The sequence below is a fragment of the Cariama cristata genome, unplaced genomic scaffold (assembly GCF_000690535.1).
Source record: "Cariama cristata isolate BGI_N322 unplaced genomic scaffold, ASM69053v1 scaffold10930, whole genome shotgun sequence".
Lineage (NCBI taxonomy): Eukaryota > Metazoa > Chordata > Aves > Cariamiformes > Cariamidae > Cariama > Cariama cristata.
Window position 1 is genome coordinate 20,961 of NW_009592995.1, and position 22,344 is coordinate 43,304.

A 22,344-nucleotide genomic window follows, 5' to 3' on the forward strand; every position below is an offset into this window, starting at 1 on the left:
GACATAAAAAGTATTGGGGACAACAGGTGGGACCAGCAATCCCACAGTCATTCTAGAGTAGGATTTCTATATATGTTAACTTTGAGTTCGAAGGCAATCTTTCAAAATCAAGAGTTGCACAGATTGTTGTGAAGAGGACTTCAGTAATAATTGCTGTAGTGTTAGCTTGTGATGTGCTACATCAGTCTCGTATTATAGCTGAAGTACTTCAGAATCAATTCATAACTGAGAAATGCCCTAAGCATTGGAAGGTGACTGACACAAAGTGGAAGATGGACAGTTACATGTACCTTACTTTTTGCACTTCCTTGGAACCATAGGACTTTGTTTACTCTCAGCTGGAAACTTGATAGGGCTTTCAAAGTGAATGCAGAGACTTGTATCAATTTTCATCTAACTTTGAGTGCTTGAGCATGTTTTGTTGGTTGTAAATTGTGGTTTGCCTATGATTTAGTCAGAGTTATCCCTGTAGTTGGTGTAACATATGTAACCCCAATGGAGTCACCAAATATGCTGCTTTACCAATTTAGTGTGTGTAAAAAGACTAAGGTTTGTATTGTATCTCAGCCTTATTTTGGGAAAACTCAAGTACTGGTTGTTTTGAAGAATAAGATGTCTTGCTTTCAGTATCAGTGTTAAACATTAACTGTCCAAAATGCGCAAGTGTTAATAATAAACACAACATAGGAAGCTGTTTAAGGTTTTATTTTCTGGGAGGAGTGAGTTTGAAGATGGAGCCACTACATGTGCTTTACTGTCTGGAAGCAAAAGATTACGAATCTGGTGTGCTTTTCCTTGTAACTGGGAAGAGATTCTGTTTCTTTATTTTTCAGACCTTTCAGGTCATGAATGCCTTTGCAATAGAAGACATTAACTTGTTTATCCATGTTAAAGTTCTGTGATGTCTATTCTTTTGATAGTTCTCTACAGAAAACAGAAGCATTTTCTGTATTGAGTAATCTAGAGTAACTTGTTTTCCTTCAGCTAACTTTTTTTGAAGATTGACTCCTACATCCATAATTAATATATTACTGCTGCATCCAGTGATACAATATTTAACAATGAATTAGCGATTCATTGCTAACAATTAATTTAATCTGACAAATTAGCTATATGGGTTCCTTTTTTCAGATCATATAAAATTTAACAATTAAATGCTTGGCAAGTGTTCCCATTTTCTTTATCAAGCTCTGATACTGAGAACGATTTTTATCTTGAACCTTATATTAATGTGTATGTCAAATTCCAGCTCAAAAAACTGGGTGTGATGCCACCAGAACAGCCTTTGCCAGTAAAATGCAATAGAATCTACCAGATAATATGGGCGAACAATGGAGATGCCATAAGCCGGCAGTATGCTGGCACAGCAGCCTTAAAGGTAAACGGTGAAGAGTGATTATCTGTTCTGATGATGAGTAATATGTTATGTTACAGGTTTTATGTCTAATGGAAAACTCTTGTATATGTAACAAAGTTAGCCAAATGTTCTGCCTGTTTTTTGTCTTGAAGAGATATGAGGCCTTTCAACAGAAGAATATTTTGTATCACATAGTGTGAATTGGATAAGACTTGAGTGTCCAGGTGTCCTGTGGCAGTGCTGGCTGTATTTTAAATTCATTCTGTTAGTTTCACGTCTAGATACAAAGCATAGCTGAGCTAAGAGTTTAAGATCTTCATTAAGCATTGCTTCTATTTAACTTTAGGCACGGTTATAATACTTTTAAGCAGTTACAGTATTTTTTTTTTAAAAAAAATACTCTGAAGGACCGAAGATCAGGATATGTAGATAGTAGGGTGATAATAATTTGTTATATTTTCTAAAGACTTTTCTTAATTAGTTATAACGCAGTCTGTCTGCCAAGATCAGAAATCAGGCATGAAACTCCTGACTGTTCACTCCTGCTGCTTTGAAAAGTCATAGAATTTGAGCTACTTTCTGTGTGTATGGTCACTGGTGGAACAATTTTTAGTATTCCTGGTATTTGGCATTGCAAAAAATCTTTACAGGGGAAATGCTTAACACTGAAATCTCTTTAAATTTCTATACTGAACTTTGATTAGTCAACTACATTGATCGTTTTAAAGAAATAATAAAAACCACCCTGACATGCTTGTCTTGATTGTGAATATTTAACTTTAAATCTGAAGCACAGAACTTGATTTATAGATCTATAAATTTTCAACCATTCTGCTTGCAGATTTTTCTATTCACTATTGAGGTCCATAGATTAAATTTATTTTCAGTTTAATTGTGAAATTTCTTTTAATTAGAAAGTGAAACACACTTGAAATGTTCTTCATAGTAGTTGATGTGGCTTTTAGAACTGCTCTGTGCCAGTGTTCAGAGTGTCTCTGAAAATAGAATGCTCTAATGAAGTGTAACTACCAAAACAGCTTTTTATTCAAATTCTAAGCCTTCTGTGGCCTAGAAACTTTCTTTTGTTTCTGAGCTTGTGAGGATATGTTCAATTTTCCTTCAGTATGTTATGCTTGTCCTGTTTTGGTAGCAGAGGCAGGGAAGATAAAAACCATTTTTCAGTAAGCTCTAGTCTTCTGCATTGTTCGAGTAGTGTTCCTTTTACATTAAAGGCCAAAAAATAAGGGTGGTTTTTGAGGTATTCAAGCATGCCAGTGACTGACATCTTGAAAGTTTTGCTTTAATGTTACCTGGCATATATGTCCAGATTACCGTTTCCATGAGGACTTCATGTAGAGTCGTAAGTCTGTGAAAAGCATGAGATTCTCTGCAGAGTCAAACAATGCCATGTGAAGTTAGATGCTCTTTGAAAATCAGTGTTTTCAACTTCTGTATGAAATAGTTACTTGAACATAACTTCTGAGTTGTCATCTATTCAGTTCCGAATTTCAGAATGCCCAAAGTTTTTGAGTTATGCACATATGCAACTTTGCAGTGAATTTCAGAATGCCCAAAGTTTGAGTTATGCACATATGCAACTTTGCAGTGATTTGCCTGTTCTGTGTAACAGGGTGACTTCACAAGGACTGGTGAAAGAAAGCTGGCAGGGGTAATGAAGGATGGAGTTAATTCTGCAAACAGATACTACTTGAATCGTTTCAGGGATGCTTATAGGCAAGCAGTCATCGGTAAGAACACAATTTCAACTAAGCTGAACTATGATATTTAAAAAAGTTTAATAAAATTGTCTTGGCTTTATTTTCCTGACTAATTTTTCTTCTGAAGCTTAAAAGCACCTTGAGTGTCTATAATGTTCATGTCTATGTAGTAGACACTGTATGGAACAGTCATTCTTCATTTGGAGATTAAACAACACTCAATTTAGAGGGATTACGTGCAGTGTAACTCATTGTAGAACTTGCTCCTAACTTCATTTTAGCATTAACTGTCTTGTAGCATCTCTGTCTGTCTAAAAGTTAAATTTATGTAGCAAGCGTTTCTTAAAGTGGTGAGTTAACTCTTGCTTTTCACTGAGAGAAAATAGTGTTATAACTACTGAGTTTTCAGGCAACATTCTATTGAGAAAGAATAACGATTTTTCAAGAGTATCTTCAAAGATAAAACATTTGGAAGGGATTTACAAAGTAATCAAGAGTGGTGCTGTATATCACTTTTAACTGTTGGTTTCTTGTTTGATATTTTGTGGGTTTTATTTAGATTTGATGCAGGGTATCCCTGTAACAGAGGATCTTTACTCCATATTTACAAAAGAGAAAGAGCATGAAGCCCTGCACAAGGAGAACCTGAGGAGCCATCAGGAATTGATCAGCCAGCTGTTGCAGAGCTACATGAAACTGCTCTTACCAGATGATGAAAAATTCCATGGAGGATGGGCACTTATTGACTGTGATCCAAGGTTTGTTGAGTGAAGTCATAACTGATCAGCTGCTACTATGACACATCTGTTAATTACTACTGATGTTAAATGATTTTGATAGCTGATATGTTCACAGAATACAAGTGGACAGTTTTGTAGAATGACAAGAGTCCTTGAAGGGACTGAATACTTGTAAAAGAAAAGGTCCTCTAAACATGTGCTTTTTTCCCCAAAGTGCCATAAAAATGGTGCATGCTGGAGTTACCTTTGAGACATCACCTGGAAATGCTTCCATTCAGTTAATATTGCCAAAATATGGTAGGCACCATGAAGAGAACTTCTCACCGCCCTTAGTTCTAGAAGGGGCTGTTTGAGGACCTGTTGTTCCTTATTGCCTTATAGGGAAAGGGTAACTTGGCTTCAGAGCCGTATCTGATTAGATTAAATTCTTGTGTAATGAGTCAGTAGTAGGAAAGCCTAGATTTCTCTTCATGAAAAGTAGTGAGCATAAACTCTAACTTCACTGATAAATCTCCTTATCAAGTTCAGAGTTCACTGACTTGTAAAAGAAAAACAGTGGTCAGATCCTCTGCAGGTTAAACTTCAGTGTCTAAAAACAGCAAAGCAGGGTATTATGATAGCTATTCAAAGCACAGACTCATCACCTTAACTGAGCCCGAGATATTTTTCCATTTCTCTGTTAGCATTTTTAATAGCTTGTGGGTTTTCTGATTATTTTTGGACCTGCTGCTGATGTATTTGAGCTATTAGATAACTCGAGGTTTGAGAGTGTGTTGCTTACATGGATCGACTTATTGTGTGGTAAGTCTGACACATCATGTTTTGTCTTGTGAAGTCTCACCTAACTTGGTTTTTCAGTGGCTGTTAAGAGGTGGCAGCGTCACACGAGATAACATACCATAATTGAAATCTCTTGTTGTAATGTGCCTTCAGTTGTAAAAGTGTCCCTAAAATACACTGGGGATGGGTTACAGCTGTGCAAATAAAACCTTGTCCCTGTATTCATTCTTCTTCTTTGCCTTCCTTAGCCTTATTGATGCCACTCATAAGGACGTGGATGTTCTGCTGTTACTTTCTAATTCTGCCTACTACGTGGCCTAGTAAGTTACCACTTTATGTGTAGTTTAGTCTAGAAGTTTTGTGTTAGATTAGTAGGAAGCATTAAATTATGGTTCTTTTTTTCTAGTTATGATGATGAAATCGACAAGGTGAATCAGTACCAAAGGTTAAGTCTTGAAGCTCTGGAAAAAATAGAAATAGGTAAGAATGTAGTCATCATATATCTTTCGTGAATGCTCTTAACAATAGCTTGAGCATTTATCAAAGCATCCTATAAATATATTGAAACCGCAAGCCTCAATATATTGCATCTATCCTGTGTAGTCCAGCTTAGTTAGAAATGTGCTGTCTTGCTGATAATGGATGCCAGAGTTGAGTCTGTGTTCTCTCACAGTCCTGTCTTTTGCTCCTGCTTGAAATGGAAACTTTGATCAATGGTAGGGTTCTAAAATTTTCCCTCTTTCAAACTCTTGAGAAACCCATGGATTCATCAAAACAAATTTCATTATTTATCAAAAGTTAGCAACAACTTGATCAACTTCTACAATGAATCAGAGGTTTGTGCGTTCAGTGCACTCTTTCTTTGATCCACATACAGCAGCTGGTTCTGAATTGTACTTTAGATCTGTTTCATAGCTTTTAAAAACTCTTCTTTCTCAAGGTCTGATAAGAAACATGCTATCATGAAATCATCTTGTTATGCTGATTTAACTTACTGACTAAAGAATGTAACATCTGCAGGCTAAATCCAGCACTTTCCACTGACAGTATTAAAGATGTGATTATCTTCGACTTTACAGATGAAAAAGGTCTTCCAGTTGAAGAGAAGGGAGGAAAATTTTTGTGGCCCCCAGTGTATGCTGCCCCCCCGGCTGGAGTTTAATCCTCCATTATGCAATCCATAGTGATTTCATCACTTCCTTACTGAAATTGCACAAACATAGTGAAAATTACTGAGTTCAGTGGAAAGGTCTGTCTCACTTGTGCGTTGTGGAGATCCGCAGTACATCCTGACATATAGAATACAGTTGAAACAGACCAAATACTTTATAAAAACACCCCTCCCGCCCCGCCCCGGTTTAATGATATAGATATGATGCAGGGCATTGAAGAGTTGAAGTCCTTGGTCTAAATCTTGAAACTTACATTGCTTCCACTTGGTAAAAATATATCAGCTTTCCCTTTAATACTTGCAGGAGCATACCCTAAAACACAGGATGTAATAGGTGTAGAATTTTTTCTTCTGTTTGATAGGGTGATGTGTAATAAACAGAATCAGACTGGATTATATTAGACATATACAGAGAGTCTAATTGCTTTTTGTAAGTAATCAATTGTTTAGCTATTGTGAAAATCTTTCATTTAAAATGTCTATCCTACACTGAAGAAAACATGAAGCTTTTTATGCTGAAAGACTGTCAACACTTACATACGTTTAGGTAGAGTCTTTGCAATATCTCTTTCAGTGTTGGGTTAAAGATGATTTCTAATATCTTGGTTTATTTCTTAGGGCCTGAACCTACTCTCTTTGGTAAACCCAAGTTCTCTTGCATGAGGCTGCATTACAAATACAAAGAAATGAGCGGATATTTTCACACTCTTAGAGCTGTGGTACGCAACCCAGAAGAAGATGGAAAAGGTTTGTTTCATATATAAAGCTTTCATATGTAAGAGTGTATTCAGCATACCAGTGTTTCTCTAGGAAACACTTTTTCTGTTGCTCTTAGAATAACTTCTGAGGAAGGATAAATTTTAAGATAATCCAGTTGTGCAGGGTAGGAAACCAACAAAAAAAACCCTGTACGTAGCTTGCTGTGTGAACACTAGAATGTTACTGTTTTAATACAAAGAAAAGTAAGTTTTAGATATGGCTCTAAAGCAACATGTCTCTCTAGGATTGAGACATTTCCATGTCCAGATCTTCACTGCTCCGAAAACTGATAAAATGAACTTAAAATTAACTCCTAAAGAGTGGAAGAAATGGATTTATTTAGTGAAAATAATGTCTAGAAATGTTCGTTCTTGTTTAACTAAATTAAATGAACACTAACAAGGGAAAAATATCACTTCTTACCTGGAGCACTGAGTTTTGTCAACAAGGATTAGAATAAATATATTTGCTTCTCTTCCTTCCACAAATGATGAATTGTGGCAGTGATTCACTTATACCCAGTGTTCAGGCTTAAGGGGAGTCTGTTCTTTCAGCTTATTTTGTAAGCTGTAAGTCAGAATTGCAAACTGCAGGGTGCAACTATTCTGTAGAGTGAAAGAGAAAGAAAAGCCGACAAACCCAAACAAACTTAATTATGTTAAAATTAGACTTATTTCTTTGTAGATTTTGGAATATGGGATTTTAAGGGGTTTTTTTAAGGGTCTGACAGGCTATTACTTGGATTTCAGACACTCTTCAGTGCATTGCAGAAATGCTGAGAATCACAAAGCAAGCAATGGGATTAGATGTGCCCATTATTGAGAAAAAGCTAGAGAGGTGAGTACTGAAATGATGTGAACCTTCTGTGTCACTTTTGCTCTCTTCTCAGTGGCTAACAGTACATGGTAACAGTTGTATATGCAATGCCTAAAAGAAACGTCTGTATCTACCGTACTAGGAGTTAATTTGTACATATGCTGCTTCCAGTAATAACTGTCTGCAGGCACTTATCTAAAAGTATAAGCAAGAGTACTATTTTATAGATGTGTGCTTGTAGACGATACACTACCAAATGTAAATAACATACTGCAAATTAGATGGTTCATAATTAGTCATATTTATTTTTTCCAATCTGAACTTAATGTTTGCTTCTTGTAGTAAGAAGACAACCTGTGAAGTGTAAATCTGCTTTGGACTCCACTGGAGTTGAGTGGATTAACAAATCCAGATAACATTACAGGTCTTGTGTGAAGAAATGGTTGAAGTTAAACTTCTGAGCTCCTAAATGTTAGTCAGAATGGCACAGAAGTTTTAGTTTTGCAAGCCCTTAAGAGAAGAGGGAACATGAAAGCGTAGCTGATAATTAAAAGTACTTACTAAACTTTTCAGATAGTTTTCTCTAAGTCAATTGTCTATAGTTAAACAGAAGTAACCCTTATCTAACAAATACCGGTGAGGAAATAATTTACAAAGGACAAGGGAGTAGAATTAAGAGATGATGACTAGCTGAAGTTTAGGATGTTTTACCAGTTGAACTGCAATCTCTTGCACTATTTTGGACCCTTCCAATTCAGATTGTATGAACTAGCAGAAAATGTGTTTATAGCACAAATGTAAATTGTCAAGTGAAAACTATTATGACACATATTGCAATAACTTTCTTCTGCATTTGATTACTGGGCTACTATTTCAGCTGCTTTTCCCAGCTGAGTAGAAGGTATAGCAAGAAAATCTTGCTTTTTTTTTACAGGTACTGAAGACGAAATACTTGCTAAATCTGGCTTCTGAGTACAGCATACACAGTCAGCATTACAAATATAAAGAATTCAGATCCAGTTTCATCTAAAACTTAAAATGCTTGCAGAAGCTTGCTTTCCCCCCCCACCCCTGTTTGGCTACCATTCTGTATCAACCCTCTTTTTTTTGTTGTTTTGAATTTGATCAGCTTATATGGGTACAATTATGTAAGGAAAAGATAACTTGGTAACTAAAACGTCCATCTCTATTACAGAAATAGATTGGAAGACGGTAAGTACTTGATGTTTATAAATGAGACTGTGATTGTATATTAGAGATTTTTTCTTTTTCTTCCAGGAAGAGCAGTAAACCTCATGAAGACATCATTGGCATTCGGTCTCAGAACAGAGGGTCCCTGGCCCAAGGCAAGAATTATCTACTGAGCAAGTTCTCATCTCTCAATCAGAAAGTGAAACAAACCAAATCCAACGTAAACATTAGCAATCTTCGGAAGTTAGGCAGCTTTACCAAACCTGAAGTGAAAGTCAATTTTTTAAAACCAAATTTGAAAGTGAATCTTTGGAAATCAGATAGTAGCCTTGAAACTTTAGAGAATCCAGTGGTAGATACTAAAGTCCGCACTGAATCTGATACAGAAGTGTCAGATAATGATTCATTCCACTCTGATGACTTCCTGACTAATTCTAAATCTGATGAGGACAACCAGCTAACTGACTCCCTAGAGAACATCGGGCAGACAGACTACGTGCTGCCTAGCTGCGGCATCATCGCCTCAGCTCCACGGTTGGGCAGTCGGTCCCAGTCTATAAGCAGCACTGACATGAACATCAGCATTCATGTTCCCTCTGAGATCCGTGTCTCTCAGGCTAGCCAGTCTGACTGTGAAGATGTACCCATGCCTTCTGCTGACAATGCAGAGATGGAATTTGCGAAACCTATTGATGTGTACTGCCAGAGGTTTGTGCACGAAGCTCCGAATAAGATATCAGATGATTTGGAGGCTGAGGCTGGTTCTCAAGAGCCCCATCACATAATAAATCAGACCAGCAATAATACACCTAAGGCAGCAGAAACCAAGGCTGAAGCTATTGGAGACATTCCTTCCAGGCCATCGAAGTTGGATGTACAGTCTTCTGAGCCAAATCCTCAGCTCTTAGCTGTTGGTGGGACTGACTTTACTAAATCTCATAAAAGCCCAGGGTCTGTATCTGGTAACCTTGAGACGGGACTCCACACGACTCCTTCTCCAGCGGACAGCAGCAGCAGCAGAGCTGTATCTCCCTTTGCTAAAATTCGCAGTTCCATGGTCCAGGTTGCTAACATCACACAAGCAGGATTGACTCAAGGGATTAATTTTGCTGTGGCAAAGGTCCAGAAGAGCCCTGCAGAACCAGAAGCTATAAATGAAATCAAACAAAAAGAACTGAAAGAAATGTTTACGCAATGCCAGACACGAATAATTCAAATCTAGTTGCTAATTTAGGAAGTGTTCTTCTAGTTGTGGCTTTTAATGCTGTACTAAGAAAAATGACATCAGGACTCATTGTGGCATGAACTGCTACTGAATACTGGGATCAATAATATAGATAACGTGTTTACAGGAAGTGAGAGATGCAAATGAATTTGGTTCTGACCAAGCTTCAGAATTCCCTCAGGCAGCTGAGACAAGACAACAGTAAACCATGTTTAAACAGGTAGCTTAGACACTGGGATTTAATAAGCATGCTGTCTATCTTTGTGTTGCACAGTTATTTTTGGACACTAATTTTGTAGCTCTTCTGATTTAGGTAGAAAGTATTTATACTACAAGGTGATACTGCACTTCTGTGACCTTACTTACCTTGCACTGCACCAGCAAAATAACTTACCGGTAAATTACATTTTATTTATTTTTGGACTAGTATTTTTACATGTTTCCATTGAAGTTCTAGATGCAGCTTTCTATGAATTGTGCCTCTACAATGGGAATTGATGTGTTTTTGTTGAATTTAATTATGTTAACCAGAAATTAAGGTTTCTTTTGGCTGTCCTTTTCTTTCCACACATCCTGGGACACTTTCGGTAAAGATAAAGCAGATAGACCCAATCTGAAATATCCACGATCCTGCAGTGCAAATGTAGTTTATAGAATTTTATTTTTTTTTCTCACTTGTTTTGAGGTGAGGGGAAATGGAGCAGATGTCCTCTAATTGCCTTGCCCATACTAAAGCTATTCCTATTTCCTTTTTTGTGAATTCCGAACACTGGCAATTTGCTCTTTTTTTGTCTGTGTGAAGCAAGACAAGCCAGATAACAGACCTTCAGGCATTGTGCCCCTTGTGTTATAATTTTTTTTTTAAAAAAACTATATTCTAACTGTCCAGATGCAAAAGTCCAAATAACTTCTAAAACAGAAGGCATGTGTACTGTTTCATAAAATCAGTGTTGCATTAGAGCATAGTTGTCAGCATCTAATCAAAACCAAATTCATTACCAACTCGAGCTTTGTGTACTTGCAGGATAAGACTAAGCATCCACTCATGCTGGGAATTGGATAAAACAACCCAACCTTATCTATGTGTGTCAAAAGATTAAATTACTCTTTCGCAGAAATGCCTTGCCATGCCATTCTAGTATAGGACGTGATCCAAAAGCTACTGTAAAGCAGGACCTTACTACGCTGTGGTTTGTAACTCCAACCACCGTTATAGACCCGGTGCCGCCGTGTTCTAGTCCGTGTACTGTAGATAGGCTGCACGTGGTGTTCCAAGAAAACAGTGTCGTGTGGGTAGGGTAGTACTGTGTCTTAGGACTTCTAGTGTGTCTGAAGTGATTATCATCTAACCCTGATGGTTGGAAACTTTGATAAACAAATTTGATTTATTTATTTGTTTTATTAAAGTGATGTGGGTTTGGGTTTTTTGAGTGTCTATACTTGTGGCTATATTTAAAATTAAACTACTGCTGTATTTTAATGTGAGCAATATACATGAGATATTTTAATAAAAAAAGTGGAATCAAAAGGTGGTTTTTGGCATGTGATGTTAAGGGCTATGGTACTCCAGGGCTGTGGGGTTATACGTTTCCAAGATGGGTGGGTTCTCTTGACTTTCTCTGGCTTAAGAGTCATGGAATGGTTGGAGTTGGAAGGGACTGCTGGAGGTCATCTATTCCAACTCCCCTGCTCAGCAGGGCCAGCTGGAGCTGGTTGCCCAGGACCATGTCCAGGTGGCTTTTCAGTATCCCCAAGGATGGAGACTCCACCACCCTTCTGGGCAACCTGTGCCAGTGCTCAGCCACCCTCACAGTAAAAAGTGAACCTCTGGTGTTTGTTTGTGCCCATGGCCACTTGTCCCATCACTGGACACCACTGGAAAGAGCCAGGCTCTGTCCTCCTTGCAGCCTCCCTCCAGGCACTTACAGACATTAATAACATCCATCAATCAAGGGACACATACACAACTCCCATCTTTTATCCTTTTCTGCTACAACCTCTGGCCTCAGGGGAGGGGGGAAAAAAAAAAAGTCATAGACCTGTCTGAGGGCAGTCCTAAAAACTGCCTTAGCCTTGGTACTTGTAAAGGTTCTGGAAGAGGGAAAGGAAATTCCAAGTATTTTGCCATTATTTTGCTAGGAGAAAGAGAAACTGATCTGTAGAAACACTTACATAGTGACTTCTGCAGCCCAAAAGAGTCCTGCGGGGCAAGGGTACTAATAGCTATAAACTCACTCTTCTATTTAAAAAAAAAAAAGTGGCTTACTCAACAGTCTGGGGTGTATCTTCCTGGAAACTAACTCCTGACCTGCTGTATTGGCTCGCTGCTTTATGCTTGGTGATCCAAAAGTGTTGTGTCCTTCCAGCTTATGAATTGTTCAATACTTACAAAATAGTGGAGATACAGTCTCAAATAATCCAGGGTAATATCCATAAAAACCATCCTCTGAAAGACAATCTTGAACTCAACTGTGCTTTCCAGCCAGGCTGCCTTTTGCAGAGAGACTTCATTTTCTTCCTCTATTTCTTCATACTAAAGTAGCACAACTCAGATGAAACTATGAATATTCATTTTGGTGTTCAAAAAAAGTACACTCTAAGTGATTTCAAAGGAAGGGAAGCAAAATTGGCTCAAGTTTAAGATAATTGTTGTGTATCATAATAAATACTCAAATTATTATTGGTGTGCAGAGACAAAAAGGCCAGTTTCAGATTGGCTGTGCAGCAAAAAACAATGTCGGGTTCAGAGTAGGAGGAGTGCAGTAAAAAGGGGGTTCCTGTTCACTCCATCTCAGTCATGAGAACGCATTCGGTAAAGGTGGTATCAGCTTAATGTGAATTTGGCAGGAGCCTTTTTTCTTGCTCAGAAAAGGATTAATTGAAGCAGAATCTAGAATTAGTTCCATCACTGACTCTTGCAGGCTGTCTCCACAAGGACACCTCTAGTTTATTGTCTTTCTGGCTTACTCCAGCTCCATATTGGTTCAATGGTTCACTACTTAAACTACCCCTGTTAAACTAGTTCTGTGAGTCACGCTCAGGGCAGTGTGCCCTCTGGAAACCAGCTCAGACTGTGCAGGGTGAATAAGATAGGTAGAGACCATTCTTAATGCTTAACTGATATTATTCAAACAATTTAAACACAGCGTTACTGGTAATGTAGAAAGAAAGATATGTTTTGTATAAGTACATGAGTATCACTAATTCTCCAGTCAATGCTTTTTTTTTTAAAAAAAAAAAAGTGGTGCCAGAGTAAAGCTCATCAGAGAGATTTGAGAAGTTACTCATGGTCTTCTCTAAGTACAAACAAAGATGTATTTCTTGCTGGAACCTTGTCATGGATAAGATCAAATCACTTCTTTACACCACACTGTAATCACTGTTATGCTGCTGCTACAAGCACAGCGTGCCTTAGCTCATGGGAACAACAGTACACAGTCCTAGATACTGAAATCAATGTTTCTTTCAGCTGCAGCTGCGGGCTGGCTGAGAGCTCCAATCCTCAGAATTCAGCCATTCAAGAATTATAGCACAAACTTATTCCAGAATAGAGCCTACCACTGCTGTGTATGAAGGGCTCTGGGTTAAATTGCCTTATTATTAAAGGAAATAAGTTTACGCAACTTCAGTATTAAAGTTTAATATCAAACAATTTGCTCATTGTTACCAATTTTCAATTACAAAACAGGCTCCAAAAAAATTCCATAAAATATGTTTAACTGGCTGAACAGAGTTAAGTGTGTTCAGACTGCAAGGGTAAATATCCGTAACTTTTTTGGTATAAATTATCTACAAAAACTGGTATAAACAATATTCCAATCTTAGTATGGGTTCCATCTAGGATTAGACAAATTTTCATAGCAACATCCACAAAATATTAAAGTTCATTTCCATTAACACATTTTTGCTGCTGAAGTCTGGCTTTACGTAATGCCTCCAGTTGTTTTGCTCTCAGCCACCTCTCTCTTGACAGCGTTGTCTGCCCAGCGCTGAGAGACAGGAACCTGGACGGGCAGAAACAGCAATTAAAGAAGAGCTTGTGCACGTGTCAGGTCTGATAAGCTAATACAGTACAAACCCAGTTTTCTTTCAGTATCCCATGAACCAGCAAGCATGGGAAGAAAGGAGGGAGGAAATATTTTCCCTAGCTAAGAATCTGTGATGAGAGGAACAAAGGAAGAGGAGATTCCATCTTTTGATTGCTAGCCAGCCTCATGCAACTGCAATCAAACTGCAGGCTATGAGCACTGACTTCATTTGTTACCAGCTTGCTAGAAAGTCTTCGGTTCGGACGAAGAGCGCTACCCACCTTGCTACAAGCAGAGTTCTGTGCAGATCATCAGCTGTTATGCTCTCAGGGTCGTTCTTGCGCATTTCTACAAAGTCTTCTTCTACTGCCTATAAACCACACAGTACGTAATTAAGTGGCAAAAAAGAATCTTCTCTAGGAGATAAGCTTTTAAGGAGCTAAACACCATAACTACCCTTAGATTACAGGAGAGATATTTCAACTCATTGCTGTCAGGAAACCAGCCTGAGTAAAAACAGGCTACTTCTCATCTTTGAAAAGAATTTGTTTTCAAAATGAGTTTTAGAAAACAAGGTACATGTAAAGTATGTACTGAAATACTCAAGAGTACGAATGCTTGAAGGCTCATTCAGAACAAGAGAATGCTTCTGTTTGTTTTTTAGAAAACTTCAAGAAGAATCACTGGCAGGGAGAACAATGGGAAAGTACAGTGACTTTCTATTAAGGTGCTTTCTATCTGAACATACAGTTGAAAACATATTAGTGAAGGCTTCCGTACCTTGGTCACTTCATCAGATATACTATAGTCCAGCAGCCTCAATAAACTTAGATAAATTCGAAATTTGTTCAACACGGAAGGGAGCACTGCTGTTAGGAGGCTGTTCATATACTCTTCCATGTTTGGTGGAATTATCTGCGGTTGTAAGTGGACTTGGCAATCTGACTGAAAAATAAAATTGCATATCATCTCTTTCCACATCCTGTTTTTTTCTATTCCAAGACTAATTTGATCTCTAAAGCAACAGAAGTCACTAGTTCCCAGAATTAAGGTAAGACAATTCATTCCTTAAATACTGAAGAGTTCCCTTTTTGGAAACCAGCGTGAAGTCCCTATTCAAGTAGGAGCCAGTTTCACTTAGAGGCAAGAGAGCAAACGCTCTGTTCATAAAGCTGGAATGCAAGAGATCAGCTGTTTGTCAGCTTAGGCTACTCCGTTTTTCTCGGGTCAATGCCAGCCCTGTTGCTCTTTATTCGTGCGCCCATCACCTTGTACTAGAACAAGGCTCTGAGAGTGGCAGCGTATCTGCAGGCTTTACCCAGTTACCGGGATCTCCGTGAACGGCTTCAGTCACTGCCTTGCCATCGCTCTACTCTCAGCCAAGGAGGAGGGAAGGTCAATCTCCCGGTTTTTCCCTGAACAGGTTTTTGGCCTGGCTTCAGCCGTGAGCGAGAAGGCAGTAGCTAATGCGAGTATCATACCCACCCCTGGGCACAAGACAGTTTTCCTGTCTTCACTTCTCTCTGGAATGGCACGCTCTAAGTAAGCAGCTACCAACTGTAGTTATTCCCCAAATTCAGGAAGACCTTGACATACCGGTAGGAGTGATCGGCCCTCTGAAGTGATAAGAACATTTATATTGCATGGGAATTCCATCTGGTGGTAATTGAAGTCATAATCCACCTTCTGCCAAGTTATCAGATTACCCAGTGCTGTCACATTATGTACACCTAGAAAAGCAAGAACAAATTCTCTGACAACTGGACCTAAACAAATGTCCAACCTGGGTGGGTTGTTTTTTTTTTTTCCCCGCAATCTGTTTTTAATGAGCAGCTGATAGAAAAATTCTTGCAAGCATCTTGTTCCTTCCTCCATCTAAGCTGTCTTCCAGATAGAGGCAACCTTTTCTTAAGACCAAATTGAAGAACTCCTGAAGGATTTCAAGCCAAAATTTTGTCTGGCCTAGTATAAGTGTTAATAGCTAATGTCTTCATCAGTCCTACAAACCCAAATAACTATTTACAGAGAAAAAACCCAAATCTCCTCAAAAGAGGACAAAACACTATCAATTATCTGACAGAAAGTGTAATTTAACAGTTTAAGGGGCTGGAGGGTGAAGTCTTGCTGGATAAAGAACACCTTGGATAGGCTAGCAAGACCAGAACAGCTGAAAAATATACTCATTACCATTTTGCCAAATTTTTAGAGAAGTCACTTGCCTTACCTGGAACTAAGTTATTTAAAATCTAGAAAGTTAAGACTGACAAATTAACTGGTTAACTCTTGGAATTCTCCCTTCCAAATACTGACATGTACCTGACAATTCAAATTTCTCTTCAGCAGTGTTACTGCATCAAATGACATACCTACTGTTATTTTTTTTTGCCTTTAATGAATTAGTATTAAATTTACTATACTGTAAATAAAGGCAAAGTTAGTAAATAAAGGCAAATTTAATATTATGGTTTACTTCTGGGACATTTTCCCATTTGAAATCTCTAAGCTGTAACTTCCAAGGGTTCCAAACCAACTACTAGTTCTGAAGATACTTATTCATCTCCAAGATTAAATTTTGTTCCCAATATTGTTAAAGAAATTAAAAATTCTTACTTTTTTTTACTCTAAATTCAGTAGAGAACAACATCACACCAACAGAAATGAAATAAAATTAACAAGCCTTTTTTGTCTGCAAATTTTAATACTTGAAATATTACTTTTCATTAAATGTTGAGGTTTTTTCAGACATTAAGGACAAACATCTTAGAAAACCTATAAACCAGCACAGCAGCATTTTTCTGTAAATGGGAGTTTTTAATGTTTTTACTTTTTTTTTTTTTTTAAACGGACAATGCAAAGTTTTCTACTAGTTTTACTATTTGGTGAAAATGTGTAACTTTACTAAAGCAGAGTAACAAAAAAAATTAATGAAGATTCAAAACCAAGTGAATAATTTCAATGAACAATTTTTAATAGCAGTAATAAAAAAAAAAGAAAAAGATGTTTCTAAATAGAATCAATTTGAAATCCGAACCTCACTAGTTCTGCCAGACTAAGTGCTTCAACAGGACAGAGTACTGATACTCATTAGGGAGACCTAATAGGCTTATTGGGTCACACAGTCTAGCAGGTTTCTCAAGACGGCATTTTATTTTAAAATAAAGTCACTTTCAACGATTTCCTAGTCTTCTTTCCCTGAAATCACCACAGACATCCGTACTACGCATTCTGCAGTTACTGAACTTTCAATAGGTACTGCAACTCACTTCTTTTATGTAGGTTATAATTAAGTTGTCTAAAGCTCTGTAGAAAGCATACTACACAGCAATTTTTTTATTTATTTTTTTATCTCCAGCTTTTAGTTGTGTTTTCAGGGATGGTTTCCACATACACACTAAAAGTACAAAGCATAAGGCAGCAGCATGTGCTTCCTCCACTTCTTCATTCATTACTACAGGAAACTGAAAGGCCATTCTAATGAATCAGAGGTATTTTGGGCTAAAGAATTATTCAAATTAGTGGCCTTTGCCACCAAGTGACAAAGAAGCTGTCCAGAGTTCTCTACAATGCAAACAAAGCTCTGCTAAACAAGGAACCATCTTGTTTCATTATTGGTCATTTGTGGTCTGAGATCCAGATTTTGACTCAACACAAGCATTTCTGAGCAAAAAACCAGATACTTCCAGAAAGTAAAAAAGGGAAAAAGCTCGAAGAGATCAAGCCTTAAGTTGTCCGAGAAGGTTGCAGGAAAGTAGTTCAAACAATGAAATAGGATAGGGAAACCACAAACCGTTTTGTAATAGAAAATTATTACTGAGACACAATTAGCTTCACTGTCTCAAAATATATCAACTTTTAACCTTCCAGATGAGACTTTCTTTTTTTTTTTTTATAAACAAAACAAAACCAAACCAAACCAAACAAAGACTACCTGTTGTATCAAGCTGTCCTTGCTCAAGCTGAGTCTCATCTACTACAAGGGAAGTGTTGCTGGCAAGCTGCAATACTCCACTGACCAAGCGATTCGCTGCATAGTCTTTGTGTGGGATAAATCGTGAATGGTTCATGTTTTCAATTGTCATTTGCAGGCGATAGGACTGCAACAAGAAAAGAAATTAATCAGCACATTTCCTCTCCTCCAGCTTCGCTAGTAAACACTGTTTCCTTTAGCAACAGCCAGAACTGTGAACCTCCATAGTAAGTACAACAAAATTTGTTACCACAATATAGAATACACTTTATCCCAAATGCCCAAATGCTAAATACTTAAAATAATAGATCCCAAAGCAAAATAATGCTATTAAGAACTTGTATCACCTGCATTACACATCTAGGATGAGCAAAACAACAGCAAACTATTTATTGTAGCAATACAATTATTATAACCCCAAATTGAATTGCTATGAATTTTCTGCAGAACAGTAGCCACAAGCTTGGGGATAAACAGTAACAACACGATAATTAAATGACCTAAATGCCTAAACATATCGATCCAGAAAGACAAAATAAAGTATGCAGCATCTGTGTCTGTCAGTTTAATACCTATGAGGATAGGATTTTATTCCATATTCATCCTAGATGAGTAGGTAAATAGACTCTTCAACTGTCAAGCAAGCCACATCTCCATTTTTACCTGCCCTCCACATGGATAGCAGGACTCTTCATTCAAGAAGCCTGCCTTTTAACTAAAATACTGTTTATTTGGTTGGAACAATTAGTCCAACATCTACCATCAGAAATATTAAAGCACTATAATGCCATTATTCTTACTGCTGGAACAAGCTGCTGGATAATGCGGTATATGTGCTCTGTGAAGATGCTATTTCTTGGACATCCACTCAAGTTGACCGTGAATTTTCCCAGAGGAAGCACATCTCGTCTTGCGTAACTAAACCAAAAATAACACAGGTTAGGCAAGCATCTGATTAACGTGATGAATACAGGTACCAATAAGTTTGAGTGTTGTGCAGTATCTCTGATAGCCAGCAGGATTTCAATACTAATAGATACATAAAAAATAGCTACCTTTTCTTCCTTCTCCAGTGTCCAAGGAGCTACGTTAGGCTGAAGGCTGCTTCGGAAGGCTTTGCAGCATTGCACAGAAACAATACATTCATAGCGCTTGAGATCCTGCCATGTGCCTTCCAGACGTTCTGTTCTCCTTGCGCTCTACTGCTACTCAGTAAATACACTTCATACTTTTCCTTTCCTGTTGCCCAATCTCAATTTCCCTGCTTATCATGCTTGTTCATTTCCTCTACCTGCCCTCAGCTTTCCTCTCCCTCCTCTTAACTGTATATCTTCTCCCCATTCTTGACAAATTTCAACTTTTTTGTGATATCAGCTAAGAGAGAAAACATATTCTAGTCTAAGTGTTGGAGCATTCACAGTTCCGTTAGAAAGAATGAAGTGTGCACAGAACAAAAAGAAAAAAAACACCCTCAACCGCATGCTGATATTGAAGTACTTATATTTACACGGGGACAAGGGTTCAGGGCAGACTGTGAACACAAACCCACCATAAATCTTGTCAGCTCATAATTATGCTGCCATGGCATTACGGTTGGATCTATCTTGATACCACCTGTCTCACTGAGGCCGAAAAATATCTTACGGCTTTTTACACATCAGTTGCAGGTATGAGAAAGGTAAGATGCCAAGTCCAATTACAGCTCTGTAAACACTTCTGTTAAACAAATACGTGCTTTAATATTCACTTTGTAGCAGAATGGAATTTTTGAAAACTATAAGTGGTTTATTTACCAATAAATTACTTTTTTTTTTTTTTAGAAAATGGAATCCATTTTCATTTTGAAGAAAGACTAAAATTAAATTTGAGCCTGACAACTATATTTAATCTAATGAAAAATATTGTCTGAAGTTTCACACCTGAAATTTTAATGAGTCAAAGGATGCTGCTCTTTCATCCAGTGACAGTTTATAGGAGACAACATAAGAGAACATTAAACAAAAACACTTTAGTCAGCCACAAAGACAGATCACAATGCACACACATTCAGCTACAGCATCAGTTTAGGTGGTCAGGTAAATTTCAGTCACATGCTAAATGGGGGTCACTTGAACTTGCCATTAAACATTTCTACATTTAATTAAACAAATTCCCAGAATGTACCTTTCAGTATCTTTTAATACCTTAACAATAATTACTGCAGCTAGTAAATGCAGTCTTTGAGATGTCAGTTGCACGTCCTATTCAATAAAAGAAGCTAGAGATAAAAAGACGTTTTCATACCTCTGTTTAAAAGTGTATTTTGCAGACTTTGTCCAACTCTCAAAGGAACACTGAAAGGATATGCTGCCACAAAACTGGCCTTTTGACAAAACTTACCGTTATTTCAGACAACGAAATCAGTTTACTGTGTCTATCATGACAAGACAACTCTACCTGGACAAAGTACTACTGGAACAAGTACTATTTAAGCTATTTCTGCCATTTATTTGCAGAATGGTGAAGAACCCCATAAAAGGAGATTTCTTTTAAAAAACAAATATAGAAATTCTCAGCAAACATCTAAATACTTACACGGTAGAGATGAGATGCAATATAAGGTATTCAGCAGCCAAACTGTCTCCCAAGAGGGCATGGGTGAGGAAACCAAGCAACTCCGCTCTCACTGGTGAGAGCTCAGACATGAAATTAGAAACAACTGATAAAAGAGCAGAAGACAACAAATGTCAGAAAACGTGCTGTTCCTCACCCTCTTCCCTCTAAAATTTTACTTTCCCATTACAGTTTGATGAAAAAAAATGGTTACTCCAAAGCAGTCTAGGAAAAATAAACAAACATTACTTGGTTTTCCAACTGAGCAATTACTGGCTTTGGATAGCCTGAGTCACTCAACATTTCCTTGGAAATGCTTTCTTTTTTAAAATTAGATATTGTGTAATGCATTTGCAGGAGGCTGTGAAGTTTGGAGCCAAATTTCTAAAACTGGTAGCCTATCCACATTATATTAAAGGAAGAAAAATCACTCCCTTACACATAGCACAGCTCAGGACAACCAATAAAAGGCACGCAAGGAATAAAATGATAAATATCAATTAGAGGTTTGCATGCAATAATTCAATGACAAAAAAATAACTGTCAAATAGGCCACACGGAATAGCATAGTTGGTTACAAACAGAATTGCCTTATTTTCTTCACAACATTATGATTCTTTATGTTGTCAGTATGTTTCTTATTTTCACTGTTATACTACATTGGAAATCTAATTTTCCAGCAACTCACTACTTCATTTGAAAACAAGTAAAATCATACGGCTGAACAACTTGGTAAAATCCTTGGGCACACAGAATGCAAAACCAAGTTTCATATAAATCACATTTATTTCAAAAAAATAAACACATAAGCATCAAATAAACACAAACACTTGCATCTTGTCCAGTTCCGTGGTGTTGAATGGTTCCTCCATTTAACAAGATTTAAATTCAAACCCTGCCATTGATGCACTTGTCTCTGAGCAAAGAAGTATTTGTTCACATGTACTAGGAAACGGTACATTTACATGTACGCAGAGAGACGACAAGTTCAGGTACTCACAGGTTTTACTCTCCTCTTCATTAAGGCAGGCAGGCAGTAACGGGTTAATGTGTTGTAATTTCTGTGCCAAAATAACATGGATTCTGGGGACTAATGAGGCTGGAGGACTGTGTACTCTCTGTTCTTCTGCCGTGTCCATACACTCCATAGGATCGAGGGTTGAGCTGTCCCTAGGAGAGGGCACAGCACAACTGGACTTAGAAACATTCCACACAAATTTCTCTCCATCTGACTAAGAGTAGCTGGAACCAGGCCAAGAAGAGAGCACATCAGAACACACAACATCCACTCCCTGCCCCTGGTAACTCCTCCCATATTCCAACTACCTTCTTTATGATTTTTATAAACGCCATAAATACCAAATCACAATTACATAATGATACAGAAATGCAAAAATATCTGGATTCTATTATTATCAGAAAGTAATAAAAATCTTGTCTGAAAAAAAAAAAAACCACCACCAAAACACAAACTCAAACAAAACCCCCAAAACCAAAACCCCAAACAAAACCACATTTATTATTTGCTGTACTTTTAATAAGATGTAGCTTCAAATAAAATGTTACACACTGTTCTGTCCAGCATGTACTGAATGAAGTCTAAACAGGAACTTTTAAGAAAAAAGGTAACGATTTATGACATATGCCTCTGTATGCACATGTGAGATCTTCACATCCCGACGGGTTCTGGAACCTGATAATAAGACCTTCTAGACAGTCACGTACCAGCTATATCACTGGCTGAGTTTAAAAAAAAAAAAAAAAAAAAAAAAGGTAAAAAAATCCCAATGTACTTCAGCTCAAATACAAAAGCTTTGCTCTCCCTGATGATGCCTTACAAAATTCCTTCCAGTTGTTTTTCATTTGTTATGTAGAAATTAAAACTGCTACAGTGACTAGATCAGATGATACTACAGTTTAGTACAAATTTAATGAACTTGTACTAGTTTTAAAAGCTGAAAGGCTTTATAACTTCGAAGGCTTTTCAGCAGTCCACCAAC

At 37.6% G+C, this 22,344-nt stretch overlaps 2 protein-coding genes across 2 annotated transcripts in view; one reads left to right on the top strand and one right to left on the bottom strand.

The window, feature by feature from the left end:
- INPP5F (inositol polyphosphate-5-phosphatase F) overlaps positions 1–10,163 on the top strand; it is a 30,453-nt gene extending 20,290 nt beyond the window's left edge. The window contains exons 12-19 of the mRNA XM_009706214.1: positions 1,250–1,378; positions 2,988–3,105; positions 3,635–3,833; positions 4,844–4,915; positions 5,002–5,075; positions 6,385–6,513; positions 7,275–7,362; positions 8,620–10,163. Coding sequence (XP_009704516.1) covers positions 1,250–1,378; positions 2,988–3,105; positions 3,635–3,833; positions 4,844–4,915; positions 5,002–5,075; positions 6,385–6,513; positions 7,275–7,362; positions 8,620–9,754 — 1,944 coding nt within the window. The 3' untranslated portion in view covers positions 9,755–10,163. The remainder of the gene's footprint in view (positions 1–1,249; positions 1,379–2,987; positions 3,106–3,634; positions 3,834–4,843; positions 4,916–5,001; positions 5,076–6,384; positions 6,514–7,274; positions 7,363–8,619) is intronic.
- A 3,218-nt stretch (positions 10,164–13,381) lies between these two features.
- The window catches only part of MCMBP (minichromosome maintenance complex binding protein), a gene marked incomplete at its 5' end in the record, with an annotated part of 17,985 nt that continues 9,022 nt past the window's right edge, over positions 13,382–22,344 (bottom strand). The window contains 8 exons of the mRNA XM_009706324.1: positions 13,382–13,761; positions 14,067–14,155; positions 14,566–14,730; positions 15,382–15,515; positions 17,714–17,879; positions 18,553–18,670; positions 20,327–20,450; positions 21,345–21,514. Of these exons, the coding sequence (XP_009704626.1) occupies positions 13,635–13,761; positions 14,067–14,155; positions 14,566–14,730; positions 15,382–15,515; positions 17,714–17,879; positions 18,553–18,670; positions 20,327–20,450; positions 21,345–21,514 (1,093 nt within the window). The remainder of the gene's footprint in view (positions 13,762–14,066; positions 14,156–14,565; positions 14,731–15,381; positions 15,516–17,713; positions 17,880–18,552; positions 18,671–20,326; positions 20,451–21,344; positions 21,515–22,344) is intronic.